Source organism: Ambystoma mexicanum, chromosome 10, assembly GCF_040938575.1.
Source record: "Ambystoma mexicanum isolate Mex_15411 chromosome 10, UKY_AmexF1_1, whole genome shotgun sequence".
Classification (NCBI taxonomy): domain Eukaryota; kingdom Metazoa; phylum Chordata; class Amphibia; order Caudata; family Ambystomatidae; genus Ambystoma; species Ambystoma mexicanum.
Genome location: NC_090932.1, coordinates 301,189,414 through 301,205,550, shown reverse-complemented (window position 1 = coordinate 301,205,550; position 16,137 = coordinate 301,189,414). Strand labels below are relative to the sequence as shown.

The window sequence follows — 16,137 nt, the reverse complement described above, 5'->3', positions numbered from 1 at the left end:
CATTTTAACTATAAGAACGAGCATTCTTTAAAAGTAGAAGTTGTTATATTAAAAAGGAGGACAAGCATCACCCAAGCCAATAGGCAAACCCTTTCCATGGTAAAGAAAACCCTGTTGAAAGCAACCCATCTAACAGGTGAAGTTGTTAAAGGTCCAGTGTCTTCTGATACAAGTGAGACATTGTTATCTGAATTTGGAAGTGTGGCAATTCAGCTTTCAGGTAACTACTGGAACCAAGACGGTGTGTACAAAGCTGGGGAAGGGATCTTGGTGCTTGTAAAAAGACTAAAACCAGTAGCCTGCAATGCTCAGACTGTTGATGTGGGGAGGAAGTCTGTCTGTAAGCAGAGGCAGATTATCCTTGTGGCAGAACGGCAGACTGCAGATGCAAAGAGGCTGACCTTTTCTTGAAGCAGGGAAAATAAGAGTGCCTTGCCTACCTGTAGAGGTCAAAGTGTCTTGTCTTTAGTCTAACTATTCTCACATATGAAGTTGAAGTAGAAGTAACCAGAACTGGGGTTTTGTATAACACTGTCAGTTGATGTCACATTACAAGTGGTTGGAGTAGAAGCACACTGTGGAGCCAAGGCGTCAGTTTCTATAGTGACAGTTGTAAAAAGGGTGGTTGTTGACAGTGCTTAATTTGTAAAAAAATAAGTGCCAGTGCCCAAAAAATATTGACCCCTTAATGCCGGGCGCGGCCCCGCCCAACAGTGCGGATGCGCGGCCCGCGCCAGTTCAGTGCTAGACCTACCTAGATCGGCCCACCACCAGCCCACAACCCCGCTCCAGCACAACACGTGAAAACTATCATTCACCACACTCTAGGTCTAGGATAGACTTTAAACCCCAATGAATCACCCAACTGTAGTATGGAGGCCCTCGACGCGGAATCACTTTGCTCCAGTACAAACCTTCAAAATCACCATTCAATCACCCCACTCTAGGATAGACATTAATCCTGACTGGCATTCATAACACTGTCCATCACCAAGCGGCAAGACTAGTGCATAGCCAAGAAACTTGAAATGGCGGCTGATGACTGGACTTGATTCCTCTGCTCTGCTGACTAGTCTGCTTCAACATTATTATTGCGGAGGCCGCGCGCGGGCCACCAATGCCACCATATTATCCACACGGCGGCGCAATAATAATGTATTCTGCGGCATGATTGATTCAATCAATTCATGCCTACATTATTATTGCGGCGGCCGCGGGCCTCCATATCCACGGCGGTTGGGGCCAGCGCAATAATAATGTAGGCATCATGACCACCGCAATAATAATGTAGGCATGATTGATTCAAATTCAATTCATGTCTACATTATTATTGTGGCAGCCGCGGGCCACAGCCACAATATCCATTCCACGGGGCTACATTATTATTACGGCGGGCGGCCGGAGGACACCATATCCACGGCGCCCGGGGCCGCCCGCCACAATAATAATGTAGGCATGAATGATCATTGATTCAATCAATTCATGCTCATGCCTACATTATTATTGCGGCGGCCGCGGGCCACGGCCACCATATCCGGCCCCAACATGGATTATCGCTCACTCATTCTGGCACTCTTGGGTCACATGTTTATTGACTGAGATTTACATCACCCGCTTTAAATAAACCCCAGTTACACATCCAAGCATTACAACACACGTTTTTGCCTTTTTTCTGGCAAATGTGAGAACGTGTTTGATGCCGCCTTTTTGAACCAGGGTGTACGGTAATCCCATTTGAAAACGGTGCGTTTAAAGACAAAAAAACGCAAATGTAGTTTGACAGTAGTAAACCAGTGTTTCACAATCGGCCACAAAAGTAGAGGGTAGCTCAGGGTCAACGTGTTCACTGTGGAAGCAAGACTACACGAAACAACACAGGTTCGATCCCGGGGTCCGAGCTTAGAAACCTCTGGGTTTTTAAGCGCATTATAAATACGCAGCCAAGACAAAAAAAAACAATTACGATACTGAAAAACAAACAATACCTGTAACAACATCTCCATGCCCGGGGGCTGTGAGTGCTTTAAAAAATGCAAAATAAATAAACCAGCCCAGCAATAATTGCTTGCGGAGTGAGAAACTAATCCATCATCTATATTGAGGTGATGGAGATTACATCATACATCTTTTGTGGCACTTACCTGGAAGGGACGCCAATGAAGTGTACTCAAACATGTATAAATGGGGCTTAGAGGAAAAAAAGGTCGCGTGTGAGGGGAGTACACCCGTCACATCCACATTTCAGCTGTGTCTTCTGTGCTATATTAGTGCGTCATTATGGGATGCCCCCAACCTCTTCTAGTGTCCCAAATGCCAGCACTTTATGCTGAAGCAGGCTCCACTCCCCCACTGTGCACCTCGTTTATCAACTGTCTTTATTTCTGTTAATTGATGGTAGTTAGCCACTGTAAAAGAATTAGGAACAATAGCGGGAGAACAGTGTGTGCCAGGTTTGCTGAAGTAATTCAGTTTCGGCAGATGCGTTGGGCTGCAATCTGCCCCCATGGCAAGTCAGCAGTTCTCGCCGCAACCCCCCACTCCCCCCAAGGAGGTAGGAACTGGCTTTCATGCTACTGGGTGCGAGAAACGTCAGTTTGCCAAAACAGCAGCTGTATTGGAGGGGACTTCACGTGCCCTTAGTTGGACACCATCACAAACAGGAAATGGCATCATATGCCCTTTGAATATATTGATAGGGAAGGGACTTCACACCGTTTTCACCCTGACAACATCACAGAAAGTGGACTGTTAACTCCTCTGCATTCCTCTGCAGCTTCCAATGTGTATGTACATTCTCTATTTACAGCGCTTTTGCGAAAGCGCTATTTCAGTAACAAATCATTATCAATAAACCCACTTTGTATAGATTTATGGGAGATTTTGACATTGTTTATTACATTTGCAGTGCCTTCAGAGAAAGCACTGAAACTTGCGTCCTATGACTAAACGCTTGTCAGAAAGGAGCACTGCACGTCCCCTTTATCTGTTCTGGCTCTCTTGGAAACGGGCTTTGAAAAAAGAAACGCCGTGGCTGATGTTTACTCGTGAAGAGGTGATAAATCGTGTTTTATAGCACGTTTGTTCGCGTCAACACAGTGGAAAGTGCAGGCGGGAAGTGTCGTTTCTGACACAATGAAAGGCCGCAGCCTGCTTTGAAGAGGCCTATCTATACGCCACTTCATCTCTCATGGTACGGGAGCGTCCATCCACTCACACTGCCTCTAATAATACCTCTAGCCGTTTAATACACCCCCTCATCAATGAAAAGGTCGGCAGAGGTTCCCAAATTCTCATGAATAAAACCTGGCAGGTTGCTGACATTTTAGAAAGCCCAAAGCGGTCAGAGCACGCGAGCGCAAGGCGCAGGCAGAAGCTGCAGCCGGGAGGAACGCGGCGGGGCCTTCATTTTAGAAAGTGGGGGTGTTGGATGGATGTCCGTGTCTGCTGGGCATCATGGCTGTCAGGTTAAGCATCTGATTACGGTGGGCCGCCGCATGTAGGCATGAAGAAGGGAGGCTCATATCATGATCATGATCAGATGGCTGCTGCAGCATTTACTTACAATATTATTGCAGCGCCGGCGGCCACGGGCCCGGCACCATATCCACGGCAGCGGCCGCGGAGCCGCCGCAATAATAATGTAATGTAGGCCCGGCGGCAGCCGACATGATGATACAAAATATTTGCAAACAAAAAATGCATCATTTTTTTCACAGTCCAAAAAGAAATTACTTACTGAGCTGGAAATTAAACATACGCGAAGCAACTAGGCAATAGACCTTCTAGGCCGCAATGCACGTCACGGGACCACACGTTCGTGCAAGGAGACTGAGGGAGGCTCTGCTCTCACGAGTCACTGCAACCAGTGAACCACGCCTTAACAACAACAAGTGAAGTGAGGGTGGCGCGCCACTCAACAGACCCACATTACCCCCACCCCCCCCCACGTCACCATGTCATTTCAGTGGCTCGCAAGAAGAACAGCCAATGAAAACTATACATTCTGTGTTACTATACAGAATGTATCAAACACAACAGAATGTTGGTTTTCATTGGCTGTCCTTGTCGTGAACTCCCAGGCCCGGCCAGGCTGAGGCCCTGCAAAGCAATGAATGATTTATGATGGAAGCTAAAGCTTGCAGGAAAGAAAGTTGAACAACAAAGCAATTGCAACGAAGCCGAAGCAATTACACGTGGCCAGCCGGCCCAATCATGTTCCGGTGCCCAAAAAAGACTGCCGGTGTTGGCCACCGGCAACCACTGGCACAAATTAAGCACTGGTTGTTGAGAGGTAAACAACAACCGAAGAAGAAGCATTCTGACGAATTTACCAGAGGCACTGCAAAGGTTACAAACACTTGTAGAATTGTAGAAGGAGAATTGACTAATCTGTTTTCTGAACTGTGCCAAGCAATCCTGGAAGGACGACATCCAGGATTACCATTGGTGCTATTTCTTTGGCTAAAATTGGAAAGGGATCTTTTCATCTGGAAACCGAAGAACTGTTACAAGTGGATTTTTGTTTCGTGAACTTTTATTTCATTTGGAACTTACAAAAACTGGTTGAAGACTTTATTCTATTGTTTTAATATTTGTGGAAATTGACTGTGAACAATCCTGGGGAAGAGGTTTAGCCAGGACAAGTGAAGGTCATCCAAATTACTGGTTGTTGGACATTTGCTTTACCTTTTTTGTTGTTTAGTGTGAGGGCCAGTTTATTTCTGTTTGGGGTGATTGGAGTGATTCCCTTAGTTCTTAGACTAGGTAGGGATCTCCCTGATAGAGTAGGTTTAGAGATGATTTCTTTGTATTATTTTCTGTTAATAAAATATTTAACCCTGAAAATCATACACGCAGTTGTCCGCCTCGCATTACTGACCCCTCACACAATACAGTCTGACTTTATGGTCAATTAGAAAGTTCTATATTGTTCTCAGGACTTTGGGTTTTGGCACTAGTGCCATCCCCCTCTCTCTCTCTCTCTTTTGTCCAGGCTTTCTCCCTAGCCCAGGCATCCTTATCAGGGAAGTTAGTGCTAAACAATGGTAACACTGAGCTGTCGGCTCTCTTTATTGGTCTGGTGTTTCCAAAAGACCTTCTCATGGATCTTTATTTAGTATAAGCACTTCGCTGGTGGCCCAGTGGGGTTTTTATTTATAGAAAACAAAATCCCTGCTGGGTTAGCAGTGGTGGGGCCAATGCCATCGATCATGATGCTTCCACATGGCATCCGCTCTTTCCTCCCTCTCCTACCATCCCTCTGTACAGCAGGGCTGCAGCAGTCCAACTGCAGCGTACTCGCTCTCTCCTTGATGTGGCCCCAGCTACGCTCCCCACGCTGCTGTGACAGGTAAAGAGGGGCACGCACTCCCTCCCTCCCTCGACAGGGCCGATGCACCGGCCCTGTCACAATATTCTCTCCAGGCCCCGGTTCAAATGATTCTGTTTGTATTTGTAAGTCATTGAATTTATATCAAGGATGGGAAATATCAGTATCAATGCTATTTGAGCCTGAAAAAGACTCGTTCACTAATTTCCTGGATGTGGAGTCAAGTGGAAAGTACACGTTTATTGAATGGCACATAACATGGCCATTTCTGCCTAAGTCCATCAGGATCTAGGAAAATCTTGGGGGATTTTTGTCTTTTGCTTGTATGTCCTTTCTTTGTGTCCACAGCCCCCCCACTAACCCCGGATGAGGACCCCTAAGATTGCTTTACGGGCACGTCAGATACTAAACATTCCTGGCCTTACAGTGAAGGGGGAGGCCAGGGTAGAAGATGGGGAAATACCCCAACCACTCCCATGATCCAACGGGAAATGTAGGAGGGCTTAAGGACCTACTGTGTGCATGTTTTAGGGTTTTCACTATTCTGGGGCCTAGTCCAATGGAGGGAAACCATCTCACGGTAATTTCCCCAATTTTACCCACTGCTGCTCTCTCTGCCTTCAGATCCCCCAATTCAGTCTCATTGCGCCAGTTCTGCACTATGTCGACCTCACTGCCCCCATTTCTGGCCCATGTCTCTCTCAGTGCCCCATTTCTGCCAAATATCACGCTCACTGCTCCAGGCCTCCCCCATATCACATTCACTTATTTGGTTGAGCCCTATGACACTCTAACTGTTTCAGCTCTGCCCCATACCTCTCCCACTGCTCTAGGTTTGCCCCTCTCACTATCCACAGTTTTGCCTAATGACACTTTCACTGACTATAGCTTTGCCCCATGCCAACCTCATGTCCCTAGCCCTGCCACATGCCACTCTCATTGCTCCAGTTCAGCATTCACCGATTGACCCCCAATGCTGCCTCATTTTACTATCACTGCCTCAGTTCTGCATCATGTCACTCACAATGCCCTCATCCCTCCCCATGTCACTCTCATTGCCTCAGCTATGCCCCATGACAATCCCATTGCTACAGATCTTCCCCACATCACCTTTTATTTGCCTCATGCCACCCTTGTTTGCCCCAAAGTTGCCCATGCCTCTCACTTATTGCCCCAGTGTTTCCCCATGTCACTGAATTTCCAGCGTGCTACCCCATATCACTCTCGCTGCCCCATATACTTCCACTGTCCAATTAGACTCTCATTGCCCCGGTTCCACTGCTCCAGGTCACCCTGATGCCTTCAGTTTTGCCCCATGCAACTCTCGCTGCCCCTATTTACCTCATGCCACTGTCCCAGTTTGGCCACATGCCACTTCTATTGACCCCATTCTTGCTCATGTGCCAGGGAACGGAGTCAAATGGTTGAAGGCTACACTGTGCATTCCAATCTCAGAATGTTACAGGGGGTAGAGACAAAATTAGGAATCAATGCCAATCATATGTTTCTGAGGGCACTGAATAAGAAAGCCAGAGCAGGCAGCCTCTATTGCCACATCCTTCCAGGGCCCCCTCTCTTTATGCTAAAACTGTAGAAATAAACACCTTCTAGAATACATATACTCTGCAATTACCACTCTTTCAAATAAACTTCACTGGACTGTACACATGCTGATCTTTAGGATCCCTCCAACCTGTGATATGATATGATAGGTCATTTATAACGCGCTTAATAGCCAGAGGTTTCTAAGCAAGGACCCGGGGATCAAACCTGTGGTGCTCCGTGTCGACTTGCTTCCAAGGCGAGCACGTTGCCGCTGAGCTATCCTCCCTGGATCAGCTTCATTGCAGGCATGCCTGTGTTGGGTAACTGTACCCACAGCCTCTGGCCTATCTGGTTATCCCACATCTCCCTAAACTCTCCTCTCTTCTTCTGCATAATTCCCGTGGCAGTACAGGTCTATAAATGGTCACTTTTTATATGATCTTTTATGGGGATTTTCAGTTTTCCCGGTTCCTTTCATCTATTTTCTGCAGGGCTTGCAGTAGCCAACCTGTGACTCTCCAGATGTTTTGGGTCACGATTCTCACGATCATTCACTGTTACCTATACAGGCTAGGGTCGGTGGGATCCCGAAAGCTGCACGTGGCCTACCCTTGCATTCATTTGGGGTGCGATTTAGGGGTTCACATGGGAGTTAACAGGATGTGTCCATGCTGTCACACCCAGAGCCACGCGCCCTCCTATTTTCTCATGGAGACTGCGAATTGGCCAATTTTTCTGGACACTCTGGGACAGCGCTTGACGCCTCTGCATCTCTGAGGAGTCTTCAGCTGCTGCTAGAGTAAGATGCGATCATCTCATTCAGAGCTGAGAAATGTGCCTGACTGTCTGTGTTTAAACAGCAGACCCTGCTCCAGGGGCTCATGTGCACTCCCTGCAAAACAAATACAACAGGTGATCTGCTACCTTTCACCAGGGAGAAAAAGCCTAAAGCTGGAAAGAGTGCCTCATATGCATGTCCTTCACAAGTAGAGATTATTAACTAACCACTCGTCAGAGGATGATTTTTACGGCCATTAAAAACTGGATGTCTTCTCACTTTCTCTCCCTTAATACTGACAAGACGGAAGTCCTTTTCTTCCTTTCTAACACACTTTCCCCTATTCCTCATTCAATCAACTTTCCCCCTTCTACTCTTCCCATCTCTACCCATGCTCGCAATCTAGGTCTCCACTTCGACTCCTCTCTTTCCTTCTCCCACCACATTTCTCTCACCTCTCGCGCCTGCCGACATCACCTTTACAACATTCGTAAAATCCTATCCTCCCTCACCTTCTACGCTTCTAAACTCTTAATCTCCTCTCTCATCTTCTCCCGTCTCTTCTGTTGCTCTTCTCTCCTCTTTGGTCTCCCTGTCTCTCATCTGACCCCCCTCAAATCCATCTACCACTCCTCTATCCGTACTCTCTGTCTCCTAGGTCCTTGCGACTCTATTTCCTCCTCGCTCTCTCTCCTTGGCTGGCTTCCCTTCCTCTCCCAACTTAAGTTTCAATTCCTCTGTCTGGCTTTGAAATCTCTCCATGACCTTGCCCCTCCCTACCTCTCCTCTCTCCTTTCATTCTACACTCCTTCCCGCTCTCTTCGCTCCGCTGATCTTTTCCTACTCGCTGTACCCCCTTCACCATGTGCCTCTTCTCGCTTCTGTTCCTTTCAGCTCTTGACCCTCTACACTGGAACTCCTTACCTCTCTCCATCCGCTCCATCCCCACCTACTACTCCTTCCGCTCTGCCTTGAAAGCCCTCCTTCTCCACTCCCCCCTTGACCTCCTCCTTCTCTCTCTTCCCTTCTCCTCAGTACCCCCTATCCCCTTCATACCTCCCACTTCCCCCCTTTTTTCTCATAACGTGGAACTTAAATCAGACAACTGAATTTGATCCCCCCCCCTGACTACCTCCACTCCCTTCCCCCTCACCCTTCCCTCGCCTCCTCCATCTAAGGAAACTGTTCTACGTACTGTTACACTGGTTTGTATCATAATTGTTTATATGCTTCTCTATCCATTGTACCTGTTGTTGTATTGTAAAGCGCTTTGGGTTAAAGCGTTATATAAATTCAATAAACATAAACATAAACATACTAACACCCGGGGTGGGATAAGCAAACAATCGGGTAGCTCGGATCGTGGGCAGAATTCCACAATCTCAGCCCGCGTTCTGAGCAGCCAGATGGCTGCTTCCGCCAGCCCGCCATCTTACTTCCCCTCCCATCACTGTTTCCTTCCCTTCTCGCCCGTCTACTCCACTCACCTTGCCACTGCCCAAGCCTCCACTGCCGGCCACTGTGGAAATGGAAGAGAGGCACTGCATGGAGCCCCACTTTACGTCTCCACAGCGGGCTTCTTAAGGCACCCCGGGTTCTCGGATTGCAAACCCCGGGTGCTACTGGCAATAATATGTGATCCCGCGAGCCGGCTCGGGTGCCATTGCCATACTGGGCCCCTTCATCCAGGACCTCATATTTATTGGCCACTCCCTTTCCTGTTCTCCATCCTTTCTCTTATGTTACAAGTATACACAGGCTCTGTCCTGATGAGAGGTATGTGAACAATATCTCAGCAGACCCCCTTCCTCCATGCTTCCCTTTCACTTGTATTTTGTAGTTATTATGGAGGAAAAGTGTTTCAAACAAAAACAAAAGTTCCGTGGTCAGGGCTAGGCTGGAGGATCAGATGGGAGCCTGCTGGGGTCCAGGGAGCTAGGTTTGAGTCTGTATTTAGAAAAAGGGGTGGTAGGTGGGAGGGGGCTTGGTGGAGGGCCTCCCTTGGGGTGCAGCTGCTCAGGAGAGGAAATAATGTAAGCATACCCAATTGTAAGTGTCGTGCTGTAAAATATGGCCAGGGTCCAGACAACACATGAAACATATCTTCCTTCGTGTACAACACACAATATATTCACAGTAAAAAAAGCCACACCTTGCATTATTCGATTCAGAATCCTAGTTAATTCGCTATTTGTACATATTTCTGGCTCAGCAACTGATTTGCAATGATGGGTGTGGATACATAAAACAAACCTTTGAAGGTTTCGCAACGTTTAGCCTTGAATGACATTCAATTCTTATGAAAAAAGCATAAGTTAATACTTTGTGTAACTGCCAATAAAACAACTGGGACGGGGAGGTAACAGCAATGCAAGCTAGTTGGATTTACTGTTCACAACCCCCTTGGCCTCATTTGTTTGGCTTGGGTCTTTTCCTGAGGCAGGCGTGCCGTCACCAGAGGCTCCCCCCATCCAACTTGTTTATGGCTTCAGTAAGCACCTCACCCCACATTTTTCACCCCACTTACAACACTAACTAGAGGTGAAATCTCCTGTCGGAACTCAGGAGAGCATTCGCATGTTGCACTGTACAAGGAAGGGTTGCATCTTGCCTTAATGTCTGTGTCTCTCATATTGCAGGTGCAACCCCCTTCGACATGAGGAGACTCTGCTTACTGTTGTCGTTTGCAGTTGCCTGGTGTATGCCACCCTCAGGTGAGTTCTCATCTGCACTGCTGAATATTACTGAGTACCTGCACGGGACTCAGTGTGACAGCTGCATGCGTTGCTTATTAACCAGAATCTATGGTTCCAATAGTATGGCCAGCGCTCACATTGGGGGTCATTAAGAGTACGGCAGTAAGGGGTTAACGGCGCTGGTAAGGATGCCGGTGCCGTTAACCCCTTACAGCCACAACCGAGGTCCCTAAGCTGGTCCCACTAAGGCCGGCTGGTAAAACCAGCTGTCCTTAGCGGGAGCTGCTAAGGGACCAAGGAGCTAATAACGGACCCGTAATTTATGGGCCCGTTATTAGCTCCCTCCCCATTCCCATTGAGCCCTATGGGGGCTCGAATGGGGATGGGAAGGGTTTTTTGAATGGGGACTTACCGGGTCTTCCAAGGTTGGAATGACCCGGTAAGTCCCCATTCAGAGAACCCGGACACGACTTTGGAGGCAGCCATGGTGCTAATAGCACCATGGCTACCTCCAAACTCGTAATGACCCCCATTGAGTCTGCAATATTCAAAGCGAAAAAGATACCCAGAAACTGAAAATACAACCAACACCCACAGCAAAAAGAAGAGGTCATAATAGACGCTAGAAGCAAGCAGAGGTATTACACAAAGTGAACAGACAGCATTCATAGCACAGATGACCAACCAGTGCACAGAATAGATTCACAATACAGGTAACAATCGCAGCATGAAAGCAAAATTTGTACCACTAACCTGCATCTTTCTATCTCCCACACTCTGGACATGCTTGCCCCTCTCTTGAGAATCCGTCTGGAGCCTACCTCAAAGTGCAACTCTTAGTATGACACTGGCCTTGCCGCCCTGAAACGTAAGTGCAGGGTGGCTGAGAGGAAGTGGAGGGCTTCGGGCGCATCCACTGACAAACTGGCCTGTCGCCTGCTCCAAAGGCAATATTGACTCTCTGTCCTATCCAAGAAGAGAGTCCACATCCAAAACCTCGTCTCTGCAGCCTCTAATTACACTGCCAAACTCTTTAAAATCTGCAAGGAGCTGGCCAATCCTTGTGCAGTCGCCATCTTTCCTGTTCCCTCCCAGGCCCTCTGTCCGCCTCTGGCTTCTCACTTCACCTCTAAAACTCAGGACATCCTGTCCTCGCTGTCCTCTACCTCTCTCTGCCCCCCTCTGGCTGCCTCTCCCTCTCCTCCTTTTACCTCTTTCTCTCTGACAACACCTGACAATCTTTCTAGACTATTCCGATCTATGAAAGTGTCGTCCAAACAGGTGCTCCCCTGCTCATCCAGAACCATCAAGGACCACATTGACACCCTTGCTCCAGCCTTGTCTGATTTCTGCAATCACTCTTTCACCACTGGATCTTTTCCCTCTCTCCTCAAGCACTCCCTTGTGTACCCCGTCCTTAAAAAGCCTCTGCCGATCCTACCTGTCCAGCAAACTATCGCCCAATCTCTATCACTCCTTTGCTGGGCAAATTCCTGGAAAAGCTGGCCATCTCCCAGCTTACTCTCGACACTGAATCTGTTGGTTGTCTCCATGAACATCAGTCTGGCTTCAGAGCACCCAGAGGCATGGAAACTGCTCTCCTGGACACCCGTGAAGATCTGCTCTCTAACCTTGACTCCATCCTTCCTTCTGTCCTCATCCTCCTTGACCTTTCCTCTGTGTTTGACATGGTCAATCACGCCAACCTGTTCAATCGACTCTGTGAGAACCTGGCCATTTAGTGATTGACCACCTTCCTCCTGGAACGACCCTCCCAGGTCCAACTTGGGTCCTTTCTCTCCACCACCTCTCTTTCCACATGTGGTTTTTCCCATGGCTCTATCCTCTCAATCCGGCTATTCAATGTCTACTTGACCTCTTTGATCCACCTGATCTCTACCTTCTCCTCTAACTTTCAGTGTTATGCGGATGACACTCAGCTTTCTTTTTAGGCTCCCCTCAGCCTCCTCTCTCACTCATTCCTGAATGTCTATTTGTGATTCAGGACTGGTGCACCTCCAACGATATCTGCCTTAATGCCAGTAACACAGAGATCCTTCTCACTGAGACATCTTCTCCTGCTTTCCCTCTCTCACTCTGGCTGCCCTTCTTGGGCCCTCTTCCTTCTCCTTCCTGTTACGAAAAAAACCTCAGTGTCATCGGATTATGCCAAGAAGGCCCACTACCAGCTGCACCTCCTCAAAGGTATTTTTCTGAACCCGTAGGCCCTTTAAGAGAGGTGGCGCTCTATGGGATGGATGGGGATGCAGATCTTACTCTTGCACCAACAATTAGACCGACTCAGGAATTTGGCAAAACATAACTGTTTTTAATTGCAATTGTCTAAAACAGGGAGTTTGTTTGTTTGTTTATTTTATTCACTTTTTATGCGCACCAGACCCATAGGTAACAGGGCGCAGCAGTAAGAAGATGCAAGGCTTACAAGGTTACAAAATATACACAATATACAATAAAAAGGCTTACATAGTTACAGAGTATACAATATATACAGTTTGGATGCATTTATGGTTACACGGACATACCAAATATGCAAGTAACAAAGTGTTGCAGAGTTTAACAGGAGAGTTATGCAAGTGGGAAAAGGTGATGTAGGTACAGCGTAGGCCAGGATAGGAGACTAGGGGTCAATGGAGATGAGGTGTTTGATGCTGTCTTTTCTGGAGAGTACAATGGGCGTCAACAGACAACCCACAGCCCATAAGTCTCTCTGATTCACATTAAAAAAAACACAATTTATATAACAAAAACTCTGCATACGTGACGATACGTCATACTACGTGGCAAAATAAGAAAATCTAAGTTGGATTGTGGTTGGTCTACGGGGACCATCTAGGTATACTTTCTATATAGGGACGGGTTGTGATTGGGTCTCTACAGTCAGGTGGACAGCTATGCCCAACCCTAGTGCAAGTCATCTTCCGTGTCATAAAAATACACAACGTTTCATTGGCTTTCAAACTATAGGGCTCTTTGCTACATGGTCCTCTACAAATGGTTTGTCCTCTTGCACCCTTATGGAATATTCCACTCGCTAGCAGCACGCAAGCTGGTACCCCTGTGCTGGATGGTTGGACTTGACCATGCCTCCCCACCCAATTAGCCCAACATCCATCATCACTACTGCTGTCTGCCATTCAATTTGTCCTTTGAACTCAGCCTTGCTAAGGATCACTGTGCCTGAGACTAAAAGGGAGTGTGGTCTCGGTGTAGCTTGCCCAAAGTCTATTTTCATCTGACCATGTGACAGGAGACCGTGTTTTGAGCTGACCTTCGCATTTAACACTATTAAACGAATAAAACCTGGCACTTCTAGTGTTTTCCATTACACTTCAACAGAAGCTCGTCTCACTTCTCACGTTCATTGTATCTTCTTGAATGGATAACCAGGTTTTGGCAGCCCCAACTCTTGATATTGGGCCAGACAAGCCTTCTTGAATCTTTCTTCAGCATCAGCTGCATTCTTTTACTGTGCCACCCTTTCAGCCATTCGATTCACAGGTCCAAATTTGCTATAATGCGTTGTGGAATATCCAGATTCTATACACACTTATATATATATATATATATATATATATATTGGCGGCAAAGCCTGTAGTCTAGTCACTATGTATAGACAGCCTTATGATTACTTGGTCTACTTGCGTTACAATTATAAAACGGGTTTGCATTTTCTTCAGTGCTCTCCACAAGTGCAGTCTTCATTTTGCTCGTGAAATGTTGCTCGATTCATTACTTCACCATCAAATTCTATAAGGTCTATGTACTCTCTTCATTGGCATCTCTTCTGGGTGCGTCATTTCTGCTTCATGTGACATCACCAGTCTTCTCTTTCATTCATCTTCACACTTCTTCCGGAACTTCCTTCAGAAGACTGTCATTTCTCTGCAGGTGTATCATATAGGGTTTTCTCAATGGATACTTTGTTTCAAGCACTCTTTATGATATAGGTACCATTATTGCCTTTGCGCATGTCGCAATGTCCTGTTTCCAACATATAGGCAAAATGGGGGCAGGACTTTCGGTAGAGGCACTTAGCTCGTTCTCTACACTCCCCCCTCTGGTTGATTCATCGAACACTCTCCCATCAGTCTTCACATCTAGACATTCTCGTCTGATGAAGTGCTTCTTTGGAGTCCATATCTTCAATAGTCCTTTCAGGGATCCTGCTGATTTTACATGCTCATCAACACTCCAGGTCATGAGACTACATTGTCCATTCAGGCTGCAGTAGATCCATTTTCCCACATACTTCTTGTGGTTTCTCGGATACAGGCACTTCGTTCCCTCAGGTGGTAGAATGCTGGCTTCTATATACTTTTTGATTTCTTCATCTGTCAGCTCTTTGTGTCCAAACCCTTACTCGACTTTGATAATGATCTTCATTCCTACTGCTTTATTTGCTATCTTCTTGCACTGTCTGATTATTATTCTGATCACACAGAATCCAAATATGATCATCACCAACAATGCTCCAAGCAACTTCAAGATATTCGCCATCCATTGAGGAACCCATGAGAAGATCGACGCAAACCAGATGTCATCTGCAATGTCTTCCACTTCATCTTCCATCTTGATGTGCAGGTTCATCAGCATTGTTATGGTCTCTGTCAAGGTCCCATTCTCTTCATCGTTAGAAGGTATGAATGTGCAACATGATTCTCCGATTTTGGCCTAAACACCTCCGTCCATGTCTGTAATCATGTACAGGACATATCTATTCTGAAGAGCCATCAGTCTTATGGCTCTCAGTTCTTCCTTGATAGCATTGAATCTCTTTATGGTAGTGTTGATCGTCTGCAGGAGATCCCAGCGAGTGATTTGCAACCACTTTGCATTCGCCATCGTCTGAATCCCTGGCATGAAGATTTTTGCAAATACTGCCGAAGTCTGACTGAACAACCTGTGTTTATACGGAATAGAATCACAGGCTGCTATCAATTTAACTGAAAAGAAGTTCTCCCTCTTAGTTCGAATGAGAAATTCAACTGATCGCCTCTTCCTCAGGTGAGCATCTGCTTTTGGATACTCTCCAATGTTCACGTCACTCTTCAGAATCACCAATGCTGGAACATGGAAAGGTACTATAGAACAAAGCCCTCCCCAGTCCTTGGCAACTTCATGTATGATCTGCATCCATAGGCCCAGTAGTGGCCTATTATCAGTACTGTTCCATCCTTCATTCCTGGTACATAGAAGATTCAACCGCACTGGTGATTCTCTCCAGCTTTTCTTGTGCCATTGTTTCTGAAGCATAGCTCTGCACTAGCCAGAGGCACTATCTGCAATGGGTCTCCTTTGTCATCAACTCATGTCAGCAGCTTTGCAAGCTTTGACCAGAGGGGTTTGCATCCCTTCTCTAAACGATCTATAACTGGCTTGTGATGTCCTGTTATTGCCAAGGCTCTGCATATAGCTATGCCTTATTCCCATCCATCTGGAGAAAGTACTGTTCCCCTGATTTGCATCTGGCCTCTCTCCTTGGATCTTCATATTTTTTCCTCATTCTTTCCTTGACAATTGAGCTTTTTATTTATCTCCCATCTGATTCCTGCTCCCTTCATCCCAGGTTGTTCGTATCTTATCACATGATCTCTGGTGTGTGGTCTCTCTCTTGTCTTTAAATCTTGCACATAACCATCTTCTTCTGGAGCTGTCCATTCAGTCACCCATACCAAGGATGCTGTTCGATCCTGGAACTGACCTCTCGTATGGCAGAGTGCAAGGTGTGTCAGACAATGACCGTCTGGACTGCTATTTCTATAGCTATG

The 16,137-nt window shown here is 46.8% G+C and overlaps 1 protein-coding gene across 1 annotated transcript in view; it reads left to right on the top strand.

The window, feature by feature from the left end:
• LOC138491380 (vitamin K-dependent protein C-like) overlaps positions 1-16,137 on the top strand; it is a 301,102-nt gene that overhangs the window by 133,816 nt on the left and 151,149 nt on the right. Inside the window, exon 2 of the mRNA XM_069617878.1 lies at positions 10,292-10,366. Coding sequence (XP_069473979.1) covers positions 10,309-10,366 — 58 coding nt within the window. The 5' untranslated portion in view covers positions 10,292-10,308. The remainder of the gene's footprint in view (positions 1-10,291; positions 10,367-16,137) is intronic.